The sequence below is a fragment of the Cervus canadensis genome, chromosome 1 (assembly GCF_019320065.1).
Source record: "Cervus canadensis isolate Bull #8, Minnesota chromosome 1, ASM1932006v1, whole genome shotgun sequence".
Taxonomy (NCBI): Eukaryota; Metazoa; Chordata; class Mammalia; order Artiodactyla; family Cervidae; genus Cervus; species Cervus canadensis.
Window position 1 is genome coordinate 111,229,254 of NC_057386.1, and position 18,333 is coordinate 111,247,586.

Genomic DNA, 18,333 nt, shown 5'->3' on the forward strand with positions numbered 1-18,333 from the left:
AGGTGCACCTGCAGTGATGCTTCCGGCTGGCAAGCCAGAAGGCGCTGTCACACGCATAGCAGTGGGCGGCCAGGTGGTCAGGGAGCCAACGGGTCATCTGTAAAACAACGGGGCCAGGTCAGTGACAGGAGACGGCCATCCAGCTGGAGCCCACGGAGCCATGCCGGGGCAGCTAGCGTCACAAGGACCACACTGGCTCCAGGGGCACCAGCCCATCGGGCCTGATGTCAGCAGTACAAGAAAGGCGTCCAAACCATTCCCCTCGAGGGGACTCCAAACGCCCCTGAGATCGAGAGGCAGCCAGAGCAGCCCGGCTGCTGCGAGAGCGGGCAAGGCTCCATGCAGAGGCACTGAGGAGAGGGCTGGCTCGAGTCGCCCTGGCTCAGAAACTCCAGATCTGACGGGGAGTCATAGGTGCTGAGACTCAGAGAGGGCTAAGTGTGCGGTGAGCTCTTCCCTTGGCTGGGGCAGGGGGAACAGACGATGGGGGTGGAGAAGAACCGCAAAATAGTTGCATGGGTGGCACTCAGAACAGGGGCTGAGCCTGTACCTCCGTGTCCTGTTTATCCACCTGCTCCCAGCTGGCTTCAGAGAAAATCTCTGTGCTGCAGCGAGACAAACAGTTCTGATCCAGATTGCTTTCCGAGTCGGGAATTGAAGTCTGTTGGCAAACAAACACAGCTGAACAGAATGAACCTGGTCTCCTCCCAGAAGAAGAAAGAGCTTGGCAAAGAAGGGAGCACAAGGAATGTGGGCGGGCCTGGGTGTTAGGGCTGCTGAATCTCTAGGTGCCTCAGCCATCGAGAGCTGGGTTGAGCAGGTGCAGAGACAGGGTTGAGCTCAGCTGGAAGAGAGATACACAGATCTAAGGTTGGGTGCAGTGACTCTGGAGTGGCAGGGCAGGCCTCGGGTTCCAGGGAGTGAGTAGGCAAAAGTGACCAGAGTGGGTTGGGAACTCTACGTCGGCTGCTCCAGGGGACCTGCCAATCTAACCCTGCCACTGACATCTGTGTGCTGAAACAGTGCTTTGGGCATGTCTTCCTTTCTCTGAAGGACTCTTTAGGAAAATGAAAAAACCAAGTCAGTTTGAAGTGAAGTGACTGGATGAGCCCGCCTTTAATGTACGCTGACTGATTCAGAGCCAGACTCACACCTGTACTTAATCACGCCGAGTCAAACCCACCAGGAAGGAGAGTGTCTCCCTGAGACCCTCCCCTCAGGTACCCCCACTTCCAGTCACCAGGCCCATCTGCACTAACTCCCGGCCGTGCCAGAAACCAATCCTTCTTCCCATCTCTATTGCCATCACCTGCCACAAGATGGGTACAGATATGTTTAGAAAGAACTAAACCTTCCAAGCCACAGCTCACGCTATTGGGGGCGGGGTAGGACAGGCACATCTGTGTTGCCGGACAAAGGTCACTCTGCCCAGCTCACGCTCTTCAAGGCCTGACCCTCTCTGCACAGAGAGCTGGCCGACCACACGGTGAGTGCACCCTCTTCCTGCCTCTCCTGGAGACAGGACACCTGTGGAGAGTACGCAGGCAGGGGAGAAAAAGCAGCACTGCCGGTCACCTGGTGGAGGCGGGTCTCCAGCCTCTCCCCAGGGCTATTCTAGACCTTTCCGACTGCTTCTGAAATCGGGCAGAGGGCGCCCGGCGCAGCATGCCCATCTCCTGTGCAAACGGAGGTACCATGGTGTACTCACCACTTCATCCCCGAAGTCCCCGTTGAAGCGCAGGGAGCTGGTCAGGTACTGGCTCTCCAGGCGACTCCTCAGCTCCTGGACTTGTTTCTTCAAGGTCTCCACTTCCTGCTGGTGGCCCGACTCAATCTGACGCAGGCGCTGCTGGATCGTGTCCGTGTACACAGGCATGCCGTCGTCGTCCAGGTGGCTGCGGGAAGGCTGCTCAGGGCTGCCGGCGGCCGACGGTCTCCCCGAGTGGCCGTGCAGCCACTTGTGGTGCAGGCTCCTCGCGTGTACGTGGGCAGAGCTGCAGCTTGTGGCCGACAGCTGGCGGCTCAGGGAGTCCTTGCTCCTCCCGGTCTCCCCATTGGCGCAGTGTCCATTGGGGGTGGGGTACTTCTGGAAGGTACTAGGCCCTGGGGGCTGCTCCGAGGCCTTATTTTCAGTCTCTGGGGCACCGTTGCACACAAGCCCCTCTTTACATCCGGCTAAAGGAAAGGCACTAGGAGAATGCACTGGGCTCCAGGCGCCGCCAGGGGAAGTCCTGCGCACCGCAGGCCCCAGCTGGGGCGTCTCCGCCAGGCTTCTCTCCGCAGGCCTGGGCTCCACGGCTGGAGGAAGCACGTCCTTGCTACTGAGCCGGCCCCTGTGGACTGGGCCAGGTCTATGATGGCCCTGGGGCCCACTGTCTGACTTCACTTTATCTTCCATTAACATGTCCACAGACCCATCCATGTTTGGTCCTCTGGTCTCAAATGGAACTTGGGAGGGCAGAGAACTTGATGGTGAGGTACCAGAGTCAACGTCCACATCTGCTGAGACGGGAAGGCCTGCCTCCTCCCTGCCCTCTGCCACAGCTCCTATCTGAGACGGTGCCACAGGGACCTCCTGAGTACCCTCTCCCCTGGGCGGCTCCTGGAGAGAACTGGGGAGAACACTGGGCCCGCCCTGCTCAGGAACACCCTGTGAGAGCCCAGGAAGGCTGGTGCCTGGATGGCTCCTTAGGGCAGCCTCACCCACCTCTGGCTGCTGATCAGGTTCACGAGCTGAGCCCTCAGGGCTCTTACCCCTGCTCCCCTCTTCCAACAGAGCCTCCTCCTTGACCTCCTGCACCCCCCTGTGGGCTGGCTCCTCCACCCCACTCTCCTCTTTGGTGGCCTCTTGTAAAATGTTCTCCATCTGCCCCTCAGCTACTCCAGCCGCAACAGACAGCTCGGCACCACCCAGCACCTTGGTCGGCTTCCCCAGGCTGTCAGGCTCCACAGGCTCCTCCCCAGGACCAGCCAGGGTGCTCAGTTCCAGCGAGCGACGGTGCTCCTGCCACTTCTCGTTCAGGCTCGGGTCGCTGCTGCGCCGGCTGGCCAGAGGCACTGTGTTGTCGCAGGCAGTGGTCAGATTGTCAAATGATCTGGTCTTTGGTAGCCTAAAGAAAGGAGTTTGGGGGAAATGAGGATCTGAGGTTGTTCTAGGGTAAGTCAGAGACAACAGGTTTTAACAGGCAGTCATTTCCTCACTGGCTCCATCACAGCTACTCAAGGAGCCGTGGCATATCTGGAGTAAGACTCAGGCTGCAGGCAGGCAGAGCTCCAGGTTGAGAACTTCTACTCTCGGGCACCTCCCCTACCTCATGCCCAACACATACAGATAAACTAATGCCAAACATGGTTTTAGAAAAACAATCTTCATGATAGTTCTGCATTTCTCAATTAGTGGCAAAGCAAAGTAGCGTTGCTGATTTTCTGATAGTACAATATTTTAAATTACTCTATTAGTCATCAGTCTGAATTCAGTAAAGCTAATTCATAGGTTGCAAAGCAGATTATCATCTAATAAAATCCGCCTTTCGAGAGCAAGATGACAGGTCACAACAGGGAGGCAGGAGCACAGAGCTGTGGGTCACAGGCACACAGAGGGTTTGCCCCATCACTGAGAAACTGCCCAAGAGCAGAGTGGAAACAGGGCCCAGGACTCTTCAGGGACGAGGCTCATACAGCCTCACAGCCCAAAACCCTTACCCCTTCCCTAAGAAAACCTCAAGAGAGCTCACAAAGGTGTGGAGCCAGACAATGTCAAAACCTCCGACCATCCCTGTGTACACCCCAACACAGGAATACGCCCGAGGAGGACCTCACCGGCTCAGAGGCGGCTCGTCGGGGCTGCAGCCTGGGGCGGGGTAAGGCGCACAGCTGTCGTCCGCGGGGGTGGACGGGGACGGGCAGGGCAGGTACACCGCGCTCCACAGCATCAGGTTACGCACGTGGCATACAGGGAACAGCACCTGAGGAGAGAGCAGGGACACGGGTTCAAACACGTTCCCACAGGTCCGTCAGAAACGCCTAGAAATGCAGGGCGGGGGGGGAGCAAGTGCCAAGCGGGGACGCCCAGCAGTCCTCAAGATCTCCGAAAGCCGTTACATGAGTGAACGCAGTTCTTATCGGGCCAGAGAGGGTGGTAGACATTCTTCACCCGAGAGCCTCTGTGGGCATGAAAATCTAAAAACATTTTTCAAAAATCCATTTCTCATCAGTTATTTCTTAAGTCACCTTTACTGAATGACTGGCTTTTCTCAGCTTAATTTGTTGCTTTTACTGCACAAGAAAGCGAGTCATTCTGCTAGATGGTGATTGTCTGTTCCCTGGTACAAAGCTTGGCTTCAGAACACACTGTCAAACCTGTTTTACAGGATCACCTAAATTAATCATATGGAAAAGGAAGGAAGGAAACTTTCTTCCATACTGCTACTTGTCCAGCAGGCACAGGAGAGAGAGAAGCAGCTAGCTTCAATCCTTCCTTGGACCACTTAACTGAAGTAAGATGTCATTCATTAATAGTCCAGCAAACCAATATAACCTCAGACTGGCCTCCTTGTCAGAGAAGGCAATGGCAAGCCACTCCAGTACTCTTGCCTGGAAAATCCCATGGACAGAGGAGCCTGGTGGCTGCCGTCCATGGGGTCGCAAAGAGTTGGACACGACTGAAGCGACTTAGCAGCAGCAGCCTCCTTGTGACTTAGAATTTAAGATGCATTCTGACATGAGGAACAAGACCATGGACCAGTGCACAGATATATGTGCTTCCTTTTCTCTGCTTAACAGAAAGTGTTCCTTTGAGGAACAAAGTCTTAAAGGAGCTGCCAGTTCTCCATGTGAGCAGAGGGTCAATCAAACAGACAGGCTAGTGTCACACACAGTCTTCTGCTGAGGCAGAAGCTGCAGTGGCTATCACCGCCTGCTGACACTGGGAAGATGTGGGGGGCCTGCAGCGCCTTCTGAGCTGTCAGGCATCCGGGGAATGACCTAAGTGCCTCTTCCACATGTCAGGAGATGCTCGGAGTAAGTTAAGCTCTGGCAGAGACGCTTAGAAAAGACTCTTATCTAGAGTAGCCAAGTAGAGATGTGTGTTAAGGTCAAACCACTCCGAACAAAGAGGAGTTGGAAGCAGGGCAGAGCATAAACAGAAAACAGGCCTTTCTCAGGACAGAGTGGTTGGAAAAAATGGAACCAAGCCTATCCAGAGACAACCGAGACGCCTTGTTGAAGAGGATCCCCTGTGTGCCCATCCCCGAGTTTATTCTGCTGCTGGGAGCAGAAAGACGGCAGGATACGTACGGCCTCCGCCTGCGAGGAGTACAGCAGGTTTCTGAAGGCCTTGTTGCCCGCCCGCAGCAGTGACCACACAGAGCACGTCCGCTCCTGCGTGTGCTGCTCCCCTCTCTCCTTGGCGTTGTTGCACAGGAATGTCCCGAAGAGGCAGGAGTAGGTGTGCTGCACCAGCTTCACCTGTGAGACCCAACATGAAGCAAAATCAAGCAAGGGGCGCATGTTTTCTGGGGGGACGTCAGCCCAGCAGAGCCACCTTCCCCAACACCCCTGATGTGCACTTCCGTTCACACTCGGGAAGGATGGGGGAACCAAGTTGCAGCCTCCTCACAACCCCGACCACCACCACTCCTGAGTTAAAAGGGCGTTGGCACCCCCATCCTCTCAGCCTCCTTGTAAACAGCTTCCGAGGTCCTAAGTTAACTGGGCACAGAAGCGGGTCAGTGCCACCAAGTCTGAACTGAGAGCACACTTCAGAAGACTTCTCCTTCAACACGCCGCTGTCGGGCAGCCCAGACGTGTCTGTGGGTGCAGAGAAGCAGCAGGAAGCAGGCCGCTCTCCCACCCTGCCGGGGAGGCCTGAGCAGTGCAAGGCACAGTGAGGCAGGAAGGCAGGGAAGAGGGCCGGAGCACACGCAGGGCAGCATGAGAGGCCCCCGCGGCAGAGGCCTGAGGAAATGAGAGAGCAGGGCGTATGCACACTGGGGGAAGGGAGCTGGGAGGCTGTTCCAGGCACTAGCAACTGCCAGCACAATGGTCTTGAGATGAGCACAAGCTTGCCACTTCTGAGGAACTGAAGGAGGCGAGTGTGACTGACGGACACTGCATGAGGTGAAAGGTGGGAGGAAATGAGCCTGGACGGTAACCTCTGGGAGAGCCCTGCAGGCCACTTTAGGGACTGTGACTTTTACTGTGTGGAAAAGCAGAGTAACTAGAGGTTTCCTGACAGGAAAGACACAGTCTATATCATGTTTCAGAAGGACCTCTGAGGCTGCTGGACTGTCTGCAATTGGGGCAACAGCTGATGGTGGCTTAGACCAGTGCTGGGAACAGCACAGGCAGCAATAAGTTATCAGGTTTTAGGTACATTTTTAAAGCAGAACGACAGAATCTGCTGACAGACTGAATGTGGAATATGAAAGGGGAGTTGAAGACAATATAAAAGTTTTGCCCTAAATGAACTGGAAGTATTGAGTTGCCATTTGGTAAGAAGGAAGACTTCTGGAAGATCAGTTTTGAGGTGGGGAGATAACAAGTTTGAAATACCATTAAGACATTCAAGTGGAGATATTGAGCAGTCACAAGCAGATATCAGAGCCTGGAGTTAAGTAGAGACAGAGGTCTAGGCTGAAGACTATACATGTGAGAATCACAGATGGCAATTAAAGCCAAAGGACCAGATGAAATCCCTAGAGGAGGAGACTGACCTCTGGGGCATCCCAACATTCAGAAGTGGGGGGTAAGGAAGAACAGCTAAGGAGACAGAAAGGACCAGCTGGTGAAGCAGAGAACTAAGAGTGTGTGCTAGAAGTCAACTGAAGAAAGTGTTTCAGAAAGGGGTGATTAAATTATGCCAAATATTAACGATGAACCAAAGAAGATGAAGAAAAGTCAAAAGGTACAAACCTCCTATTACAAAACAAGTCAGCGGGATGTGACATGAGTTAGGGGGATATAAGTCAGGGGGTCGGTTGTAAGACAGTGAGTAGTACTGTGCTGTATATCTGAAAGCTGCCAGGAGAGCAACATCTTAAAAGCTCTCATCACAAGAAAAAAACTTTGTCACTATGCATGGTGACAAATGTTAACTAGATTTTGGGGTATCTTCTAGCAGATGTGAGAGCTGGACTATAAAGAACTGAGCGCCAAAGAATTAATGCTTTTGAACTGTGGTGTTGGAGAAGACTCTTCAGAGTCCCTTGGACTGCAAGGAGATCCAACCAGTCCATCCTAAAGGAGATCAGCCCTGGGTGTTCATGGGAAGGACTGATGTTGAAGCTGAAACTCCAATACTTCTGGCCACCTGATATGAAGAGCTGACTCATTGGAAAAGACCCTGATGCTGGGAAAGATTAAGGGCAGGAGGAGAAGGGGATGACAAAGGATGAGATGGTTGGATGGCATCACCAACTCAATGGACATGAGTGTGGGTAGACTCCGGCAGTTGGCGATGGACAGGGAGGCCTGGTGTGCTGCGGTTCATGGGGTCGCAAAGAGTCGGATACCACTGAACGACTGAACTAACTAACTAGCAATATATACAAATATCAAATCACTGTTGTATACCTGAAACTAACAAAATGTTATCAATTATACTACAACTTTTTTAAAAGGTGACTGAAAACTGATCACTGGGTTAGCGACGTGAAGATCACTGGTGACCTTAACAAGAGCAGCTCTGGTAAAGTGGGGTGAACACCTGATTGACCAGGTTTCAAGAGAGAATGGGAGAAGAATTTTAGAGAGTAAATGTAGAAGATCTGAGGAGCTCTGCTGTGAAGAAATAAGAAATGAGGAAACAGCCCGAGGGGGATGCAGGATCCAGAACAGGTGTGATCAAACAGGAGGCATTGCACCGTGTTTGTATACCGACAACAGTGATCCAGAAAAAGCGGGAACAGGCTGACACAGAGGGCGGGAAGTAGGAATGCTGAAGCCGTGAAGCTGAGCAGAGGAGGGAGTGGAAGCTGGTGCACAGGTGGAGGGAAGCTGGAAGAGGGCAAGGCCAGTGTGTCCTCCTTCAAAGGACGGGAGCGGACAGTGTGAAATAGACCCAGGCGGTTGGTAAGACCGACTGGAGGGAGGAGACAAAAATCTGTTGTTTCTATTTTTAACTACTGTTTAGCACTTCTATTATCCATTTTTAAAGCTACAGTGGAACAACTCAAAGACTTTATATAAACTTAGTGCACATGGATTCATTAAATGAACAGACACCTGTATTACCTTTTTTTTTTTTTTTAAATAAAAAAGGTTAGAATAGCCCCTTAATTAAATCTAGAAAGGATACTGTTAAATGTGAAAACTGGCCCACTAACACTTACACTGATACCCCTACGAATTTAGAGGGTCCCCAAAATGAAGAATCACAAGCAAAGACTCACAAGGAATGCTTCATTGAACTCAAAAGAGCATGGAAATTGCCTCTGAAGCTGATGAACACAGTCAAGCCACTGCAAGAACACTGGGCAACGCTCATTCAGATCATCCGCGTTCTCCCCATGGCCACACCGGTCCGCAAACTTGTGGCCAAAATCCAGCCACTCCATCTCCACGAGGACCTGGAAACCCTGCGGAGAAGCACCCAGGAGAGACCCATTTGTGCCTGTCTATCCAAACTATGACTGTCCTGAACCCAAGGTCACCAACAGGAATCCCTTTCAACAGCCTGCACTCAGTCCATCAGGAGCCCCGACCCAGCCCCATGGCCAAATGATAGGACACATACTTAGGACGGCTTCCCAACTCCCCCGCCTCCACTCCATAATCAGCAGAGGGGTGGTAAATTAAGCGTTTATCTAAGTCTTTGTTAAGACTGTATTTTTAGTGCTTCCTTCACTATTAAAAAGTCACCCTTTTGTCCCCTTCATATCTTATTTTTAGATTTCTTTCATGTTACACTTATGAAGTCATGTTTGTAAAATCTTCCCCAATCCCAGATTTACATATATTTTAGGATACCTTAAAGGTTTTTCTTGTCTCTCTAATCCAACAGGTGATATTTCACAATAGGGTTCTTTCTGCACAGAACACTGTGGTGATATCTAGACCCGTTACCCTAAGAAGCACGTCAAGATCCTTCCTACAAAAACCCCATTTTCCGGGGTAGCCAAAACTTTTCCACGTAGATATTCTGCAAAGGAAAATATGTCTGTATGCTCAGTACCTTGTTATCTACAATCCACCCCCTTTAAAGAGGGACAGGTGCTGTGGTAGGTACTACTACAATTTAGCTCAAGGTAAAGGAGCAGTGATTCTAAACCACAGAAATTTCACTTTGACTGGACCTAACCACCTCAGCCAAAACTGATCCTAAATCCCTGCATGGTTTCCCTGGTCATCCTGAAGGGCTCAGCCCTACCTCTATGGTTCGGTAGTAAGGGTCCAGCAGGAGCTTAGCCAGTGCCACAATCTGAGGGGTGCGGTCCCAGCCGTCGGAACAGTGCACCAGCACGGGCCGCTGGTCCCGGTCCACAGCGTGCACCACCAGGAGTGCCGACTTCAGCAGCACAGACAGGTGATGGAGCCACTTGGTGCCCTCGAGAGCTGAGAGCCAGCTGAAACAAGAAACAGGAGGGGACAGGAGACGCTGACGACACACTGGGTCACGCCAAACACCTGTCAAACTGAAAAGCAGTTTCCAAAGACACTTCCCTCCAAAGAAAACAAACAGGAAATCTCTGTCTTTATAAAGTATGTACAAGGACTAGGCCCAGGCCCCACCACGCAACACAGGAAAGCCTTAGAAATAGGACAGTAATTAACAGGGCCACCTTTTGTTCCAAAAATCTTACTGCTAATTTCCCAGGGAGAATTAATAATTTTCAGTCCGTAAAGAGTTGTATCTACCCAGTAAAGTTCGTTCTTTCTGGAATTTTCTCCTAAAGAAAAAAATGCAACCACTTCTGAGATGGAAAAAAGAAAATATTTGTATTTAACAATCAGCAACTCTGCCTAACAAGTTCTCAAAAAAAAAAAAAAAAAAAGGAAAACTCAAATATATATGTCTGTGGGGACTTCCCTGGTGGTCCAGTTAAGACCCTGTGCTCCCGATACAGGGGGCCAGGGTTCGATCCCTGGTCTGGGAGCTAGATCCCACATGCTGCAACTACGAGTTCGCCTACGCAACTCAAGATCCCACATGCTGCAACCAAGACTTGGTACACACAAATAAAATAATTACATATATTTAAAGCAACATGTTTCTGTAACAAGATACAGTGCCTTCCCTAGTGGCTCAGATGGTCAAGAATCTGCCTACAATGTAGGAGACCTAGGTTCAACCCCTGGGTCAGGAAGATCCCCTGGAGAAGGGAATGGCAACCCACTCCAGTGTTCTTGACCAGAGAATCCCATGGACAGAGGAGCCTGGTGGGCTACAGTTCACGGGGTCGCAAAGAGACAGACATGACTGAGGGACATAACACTTTCACAACAAGATACAAGTTGGATACCACTCCAAAACCAGTGCAGATAGCATCACTTAGCACTACTGATCAAGTCTTGAATGGTTATGGATTAGAACTGGGTAGGCCCACTCTAATGATTTAGACTCACACAAATGAGTAGTCAATGGCTGCACATTGTTACTGGGCTTAGTGAAGACTGGATTCAGCTGGGATCGAAAAGAATCTTTTTTCAAAAGTATCAGATCCCAAGAACTACCCCTTGGGAATAATGACAATAGGTTTTTTAAAATTGTGCTCACATTTTGTTTCTTGTGCCCTGCCATGAATTCTACTTCCCACCCCCCCACAAAAAGCTCAAATTTCTCCAAAATATGATCAGATCTGTGGTTAAGGCCATAGTCCAGCCCTTCAAACATTGAGTCTGAGGAGGGAATGAATACTTCTATCAGGGAACTATGAGAAGGCTTTTGCTGTGATGAGTCTATAAAGGCCTATTAAACCTTGGGGGATAAGTATGAGTTTCTGGAATAGCTGAAAGAGAGGGTCTTTCCAGGCAAACAGACAACAGAACGTACTGCATAACTGCTGGCTTCACAAGGATTGGCTTGTTCTACCAACCAGACTGACTCCTAAGAGGGCAGACACTGTCTCAGGCACAGTTACACTTGCCCTGTGCAGTGCCTAGCATACACTGAAGGTTCCTACTTATTAAATCGTGGGTAAAAATTCTATCTCAAGACTTTCTATGGGCTATTAAATACATGAGAAACATTTTTTGCAGGTGGATTCTTTATTCTTATTCCTCACACAGTCTTGAAAAAGAAAACTAAAAGGTGGGGCTTAGGAGAACAAATACCAAGTTACCTCCTGGCCCCTGGAGAAACAGTAAATGAGAACCCAGTTCTCTTGAATCTGACTGACTCATCCTTAAAACCCAGTCAGTGCCTCCATGCCTAACACAGAAGCTGCATGCAAAATCTGCCAATGGAGGAAGTACTGATACTGCGCTGATACTGCAGACTCCCTCGTCCTGTTCTCAAAAACTGAGGGAGAAACACAACCGGGCCTGAGCCCTTCACAGCTGCAAACAAGTGTCAGGAGGCCGGCTTACAGCTACTCCCGCCACAGCCATAGCATCTCTATCTACAGGGAAGCGTCAGTAATGCATTATGATCTGTGCCAAATACAGACAAGTCATCTCCTTCTTCCTTTACAACTTCCCTCCTCCCCGACATTCACGTGGACCAAACAAGGCCTAATTAATTACATCTTCTTGACTCAGAGCTTAAAAAACAGCTTTTTAAGAAAGACTTTTAACCTATGGAAGATATTAGAGACCAGGGAGTATTGACACTATCCCTTTTATAGGCAGGAAAAAGGTTATCAGGAATTAACCTGATAACCACAGGAATTAAGCCACTTGGCTTGAGTCACGCAATTAGTGGCAGATCCCCTGGACCCTCAGCAGACTCTTTCTGTGTGCCATCAGCAGAGAAGGGAGTGCTACTAGCTGGGCTCTAAGTATGTGTAGCAGTTGCAAATTGCTGACCCTCCAGGTAAGACAGCCATCATTTCTTTGGTCAGGCTTTTCCCCAAGGACAAATGCTTCACCCTCTCGGCTGATTGCAACTATGATGAAATTAATCATTTGCTACCAGGAGTTCATACAAGTGATTCAGGCAGCCATTTGATTTAATAAATCAAAGGATGCTGCAAAATTGATGCAATCATGAGATCTACTGAACAGAACTCAGAGAAATTGCTATGGGCTCTTGCATGAACACCAGAAAACAGAAAATTCTATCTTCTCTGGCACCAGCCTGGCTTCCTGAAATAGTAAAATAGGGGCTTTTAAATATTTATCTGTCCATATTTGTTTTTACAGAGCATTCCTCCTAATTTATCTTGTATTCAAACAGTTCCCTTGTGGGAAGGGGTGTTATTTCACCTTCCTCACAGCAAATGCCAGCCATTCATTTTTAATAAGCAATAAAAATCATGGTAATGTTTTTAGTAAATAAGAAAGTAGTTTAAACTCAGAAGCAAATGTAAAAGGAGCTGATCTCCTGGCATGTTTAAAGGTTTAACCCTTTCTAGAACATGATGAATACACTTTTACTCTTCATGGTAAAACACTCCAGTTCAGAGGAGGTTAAGTGTCACTACAGGATGTCAGAAAACAAAGAATTAAGTTACTCTGAGTCAAAAACATGGAGAAGAGAAAGAAGAGGGCCCGGGAAAAATAAGGCAGCAGTGCTTCTGTTCTGAGGGTTGAGACCTGTTCTCTGCTGCACATTTTCAAACCTTTCAAAGGGCTAGATTTTTCTCCCAGCTCCTCCTTTTTGCTGCATGATCCTCACACAGGAAGGAGAACACCCATGGACTCATGGTAAAACTCAAGTTTACCAAAAAAATAGAAAGACCCCCTCCAACTCATTAAAAAAGAAAAAAAGGGCAGTGCAAACTTCAAGCCAAGGCCAAGGTCTTACTTTCCCGGATCTGGCATCTGAGTGCAGAGCAAACGCAGAGACTGAAAACTCCTCCGAATTGAATGAATGTTTGCCATCCCCATGAAAACAACTTCACAGTTTGGGTAGTACTCTGCAGAGAGCAACAGAGAGAACACAGATATGTTGAGTTTAACGTCCACAACGCCAAGTTCAAAAGGAGCAAACTGGCTCTAGAACAAATCCACTGGAGCTGCTGCCTAATGAAACACTGGTGTTGTGATGACTGTTAGCCCAGGCCTTTACTATACAGCACTGCACTTGATTTTTAGCCATCTTTTTGAAAAGGAAGGATTTGTGAAAAAGATGTGTGGATGTGTCAGTCGCTCAGTTGTGTCTGACTCTTTATGACCCCATGGACTGTAGCCCGCCAAGTTTCTCTGTCCGTGGATTTCTCCAGGCAAGAATACTGGAGTGGATTGCCATTTCCTTCTCCATGTGAAGAAGGTACTGACATAAAATAGAAGCTTTTATTAAAAAAAAAAAAAAAAAAAAGCTGTGTACTTCCACTTTAGGGCTTCTCAGGTGGCTCAATGGAAAAGAATCCACCTGCAGGAGATGTGGGTTCAATCCCTATGTCAGGAAGATCCCCTGGAGTAAGAAATAGCAACCCACTCCAGAATTCTTGCCTGGGAAATCCAATGGACAGAGGAGCCTGGTGGGCTACAGCTGATGCGGTCACAAAGAGTCAGACATGACTGAATGACTGAGGGTGGACACACATTTTCTTCTACCTTACCCCAGGTTTACTTCTTGGGCCTCTGCTAACATGCACCTCTGGAATTTATAAGGAGAACCGAGCAGAACCCCGCACTCACGCATTCGAATCCTGTACTCACACTGCTCTTTCCAGCCATCAGCTCACACCTGAGCACGGGGCTCGAGGCCTGTCCCTGCTCCATCGGCACACAAGCGGCACCCAGCGGCCCCTCCGTGGGGAAAGCCAGGATGCACATGGTGGGGCGCCACAGGTCAGGACCGAGGCGCTTCACTAGAGTTCTGCATTTTCTTCAAATTCTACCCCACGTTTTTCAAGTAAAAGCCGTCTGAGGACTTTTCTGTGGGGCCAGTGATGAACATACCCAATGTCAAACACAATAAAAAGCTTTTAGAAGGCTAAGAAATCAAGCCACCAAAGAAGCAGCTTCCAAACCTAACAGGCCTTCTTAAGGGAGAGGACTGACTTTCCTTGTCACCAAAAGGCTGGCACCGGGAAGGCAGAATCTGGTTTCACTGCACTCCCTCCTCCATTTCTCCCATGAAAAGAGCATGCAGTACTGCGACTCCAAGGAGATGCGGCTCCCTCAGGACAGGCTGAGAACATGGCTGCCCACTGGTTTCAGGCTGAGGACTGAGGCCCAGCTGGGCACGGGCGGCCCGCACGAGGACAGCAGCGCTGCGCGCCTCACCTGGGCACTCACAGCCGCCTCCTTTGGCTCGGTTTGCCACTGCTGCGGCATAGGAGCGTGCGTCCAGGATCAAGAGCTTCTGCGGCTGGATGGCTAGACTCTCTGCTCCTGAAGCATTCGACAGAGAAGAATCTGGGGACATCAGGAAGAAAAAACACAATGAACCTGTCTCTCCCAGAGCTGTTGCAAAATAAGAACCACAGACACTTATTACAGTACCCAAAAAACTCGATTAACTGAAATCCACCTAACCCAAACTACCTAAATACAATGGGACTTCTCTCCTGAGTTTTGTTTTTTATTTTGCCTACAATCTCTTATACTTCAGTTCTACCTAGAATGACTACAACATAAGCCTCACGGTCTGGAAAAACTGTGTAGGTCCCCCATCATATCTTGTCACGACGGCAAGAAAGACAACACTCTAGTCCTCTTAAACCAAGTTTGAAAGAGAAGGTCTTCTGGTTTTTGCCAAGACCCATTACTCCTCAAGCAATCCCACTAACTGAAGTTTTACTCTTGCTATTCTAAGAAACCAAATTCTGTCTTAAACGAAAAAGGCCATTTCAAGAAAAGGTTGTCAGATGCTATAAAAACTGCTGCCAGAGGCCCAGGGACAACTTACCAAACTCCACATCAGAGAGGTCTCCTGCACAGGGGAAGTCCCGGGGACTGTTCCTCGGTGGCGGCTTGCTGCTACTGGATCGGGAGTCGGAGGCACAAGCCTTGGCTACTGACTGCACCAGGTGCTCGTCGTCGGCGTTCCTCCAGCCCCACCAGCTGACCTCTGGCTGTCCGCAGCGCGCAATGACAGCGCCGTTGCTCTGGTGCCTGTGTGGGGAACAAGACGACAACCGCACCCAGCCCTGCGGCCCTATCCGGGAACTCTGTGCTCACACACAGTGTGACACAATAGATTTTAGATGCCTTAATGAATGGTTTGACTACAGGCACGTGATGGGTTAACTTTAAGGCCTCCCAGGGAAGAAGTTTTATAAACCATCAGAATAATGAAATCTATCTGGATCTTTCTGGATTATCATACCATTTTAGAGACCTTTGTAGAATAACCAACAAAATGATAAATGTGTATTCTTACATAAAACAAAATATTCATGAAGAATAACTACTTTTGGAAAACTACCTGAATAACTGCTTTTGGAAAATTGGGTAAAAAATAAAATACCAATGCCACACTAATTCTGCTACTTAATAATGAAGCATTAATCTCTCCTTTTTAATACTACCCCTGAATATCCAAGCTTAATGGATGCTAAGACAAACATCTGTTTCCTCACTGATTTCTGAGGACTCAGCATAGCAACTGTGCAATTATGGCTGGTTTGAGGATTCTTTTCAAAACAATATCCCACATTTGGGACTGAAATATTTACCTGGGCCACAATGGACTGCTTTACAAAACCTCCTGAGATTTCATGAGTCACAACTGCTCTTACTATAGGCAGAGAGCTCAATGAGCCAGTTACCCTTCCATAAACTCTTAGAAGGAAATGAATAGCATCAATAAGCCATACTCTGATAAGACCCTTTTTGATGAAAAAAAAAAAAAAAAGACCAGAAATTATATCCAACCTTTTGTCTTGGATTGTCTATCCAAGCTTTTCCTAATTAGGACTTTTAGTAAGGTGATTTTAGCAACTAAAAAGTTGTAAGGGTAATGTAATTTGGTAACAAAAAGGAATCAAGCTCTAATACATGTCACAACATAGATGAACCTTGAGTATGTTATTGCTCCAAAGTGAAAGAAGTCAGTCACAAAAGAACACATTATGATTCCATTTATACAGTGTCCAGAACAGGAAAATTTATAGAGATAGTATGCAGATTTACTGATAACCCAGAGCTGGGGAGTGTGAGGAGGGAACGGGGAGTGTCTGCTAACGGGTCTGGGACTTCTTTTCAGGGTGGGGAGAACACACTGAAGTCTAAGTATAGTGACAGCCGAACAACACTGTGACCATATTCAGAACACTGAGCTGCACATTAAAAGGTGAACGAAAAATTTTATCTCCCAAATTCTATATCCTAGAGAGAACAGTCAATGTCTTTACTCCCATTAAAATTGTTTCCAAATACACATTCATCCACATAAAACATATGTGGATGTTTTATGCACAGATGGGTTTTTAACAGACTATTGCATCTAGATGTCTTGTTCAAAGGACAACGTGAGAAAAATTTTTGTCTTTAATCCTAAAGCTCATAAACAATAAAATTAAATTTGGGAACAATAAATTCCACTGGAATCATCAGTTTGTTTGTCGTTTTTAAATCCTCCCTCATTAGGAGAGACAAATAATAGAAAGTACTTGTGTATAGCCAACACAACAATTAGGTCAACTGCTGAATGCAGCTAAACTATAAATAAAACCTCATTGATTCTTAAAATGCCTACTAGCATACAATAATAGATGCCGGGTAACCAATGAGCTGAGGGGCGGCAGCTCTTTACAGAATAGGGTGGTGGGGCCTTTGCTGCACATCCTTTTCTTCCCAAATTTTTCCTAGCAACACTCGAGAAGAACAGTAGATGGCACTCGTCAGCCTGGGTCTTGGGTTTTTAGGATCATAGTATGATAGCTACATGGCAACTGAATTGCTGCAAAAAGCTGTTTCCGCAGTCTCCTAAATGCTTTAGATAACAGGAAAGAGAACAAAACACTGTAGCTAAAAATCACTAAAGAGTGTTTCTATCATTTTAAAACAGAACCAGGAAAAATAAACTTAAGATGTTCAATGGATGAGCCCCCTACTAAACAGTGAATTCTTCAATTTTACATATAGAAAGATACAAATGTTTAAACTGTCCCGAAGTTAGTATTAGTCAAACTCCCTAAATGACTTGAAAAGTGAAAGTCTTAGTTGCTAAGTCGTGTCCAACTCTGTGATTCCATGGACTGTAGTCTGTCAGGCTCCTTTGTCCGGGGAAATCTCTAGACAAGAATACTGGAGTGAGTTGCCCTTCCCTTCTCCAGGAGATTTTCCCGACCCAGGGGTCGAACCTGGGTCTCCTGTGTTGCAGCAGATTGTTTACCGTCAGAGCCACCAGACAGCCCCATGACTAGAAGTTTCTAATCATCACTCAATGCAGAGTGAGAGAGCTGTAAATTGCACTACAGATGGGCAGGCAGCCTTTGCACTGTCACTGTGTTAAAGCAACCTCCATCTTCAATAATAAATCCAATTAAGCACTCTCGTCACCATGGGAGAAAGCACTGATCAGATGCTGGTTCAATGTGGTGCTTTCAAGAAAAGTGCGGCCAGCAACCTCAGGAGTCATTAGCGATCTACACACAACTACATTCAGTAAACACATGTTGGATTCAGAAGCATCCTGCCACCTGAGCTAACAAAGCTCATTCCTTCTGGCATAAACTCTGGAAGGGACAAGAAGCTTCCCGTGTTTATTCTAAGTCTTTCTTTAGCCTACACTTTTAGGCCTCTCTACCAACAGGGAGAATTTCACGGAATGACCCTTGCTTTGAGATGAGAGTCCTTTCCCCTTATGCTCAAAGTCAGCTAACTCCGCAAACGACAGGGCTGCTGATCTAACACAGCTGCTGGCGGCACAGCAGCAGCTGGCGGCCTTCCCTATGTGAGCTGGCCCGATCACTGGCAAGGCTCACAAATCCTTTCAGCTTGCACTGCTCTCTAATTCCTGTGTCAACCTTACCACTTGAATGATAGGTAAATTTGGTGACCTACTTTTCTAGAGGTGTCTGAAAACAACAGTGATGAAAACTGAGACTGAAAATTTAATGGGTTTCCCTGGTGGCTCAGATAGTAAAGAATCTGCCGGCAATGCAGGAGACCTGGGTTCGATCTCTGGGTTGGGAAGAACCCCAGGGGAAGGGAATGGCTACCCACTCCAGTATTCCTGCCTGGAGGATTCCATGGACAGAAGGGCCTGGCAGGTTACAGTCCATGGGGTCACAAAGAGTTGGACACGACTGAGCGACTTTCATTGGGCCAGAAGCAAAT

The 18,333-nt window shown here is 48.3% G+C and overlaps 1 protein-coding gene across 10 annotated transcripts in view; it reads right to left on the reverse strand.

The window, feature by feature from the left end:
• The window catches only part of MTMR3 (myotubularin related protein 3), a 125,586-nt gene that overhangs the window by 4,698 nt on the left and 102,555 nt on the right, over positions 1–18,333 (reverse strand). For 6 of the 10 annotated variants that reach the window (XM_043436839.1, XM_043436828.1, XM_043436811.1 and 3 more), the window contains 10 exons: positions 14,957–15,162; positions 14,332–14,463; positions 12,905–13,016; positions 9,368–9,563; positions 8,391–8,576; positions 5,296–5,466; positions 3,820–3,965; positions 1,709–3,110; positions 551–661; positions 9–97 (listed from right to left, as the gene is read on the reverse strand). In XM_043436839.1, the coding sequence (XP_043292774.1) occupies positions 9–97; positions 551–661; positions 1,709–3,110; positions 3,820–3,965; positions 5,296–5,466; positions 8,391–8,576; positions 9,368–9,563; positions 12,905–13,016; positions 14,332–14,463; positions 14,957–15,162 (2,751 nt within the window). The remainder of the gene's footprint in view (positions 1–8; positions 98–550; positions 662–1,708; positions 3,111–3,819; positions 3,966–5,295; positions 5,467–8,390; positions 8,577–9,367; positions 9,564–12,904; positions 13,017–14,331; positions 14,464–14,956; positions 15,163–18,333) is intronic. The other 4 variants (XM_043436873.1, XM_043436858.1, XM_043436868.1 and 1 more) reach the window with 1 other exon arrangement.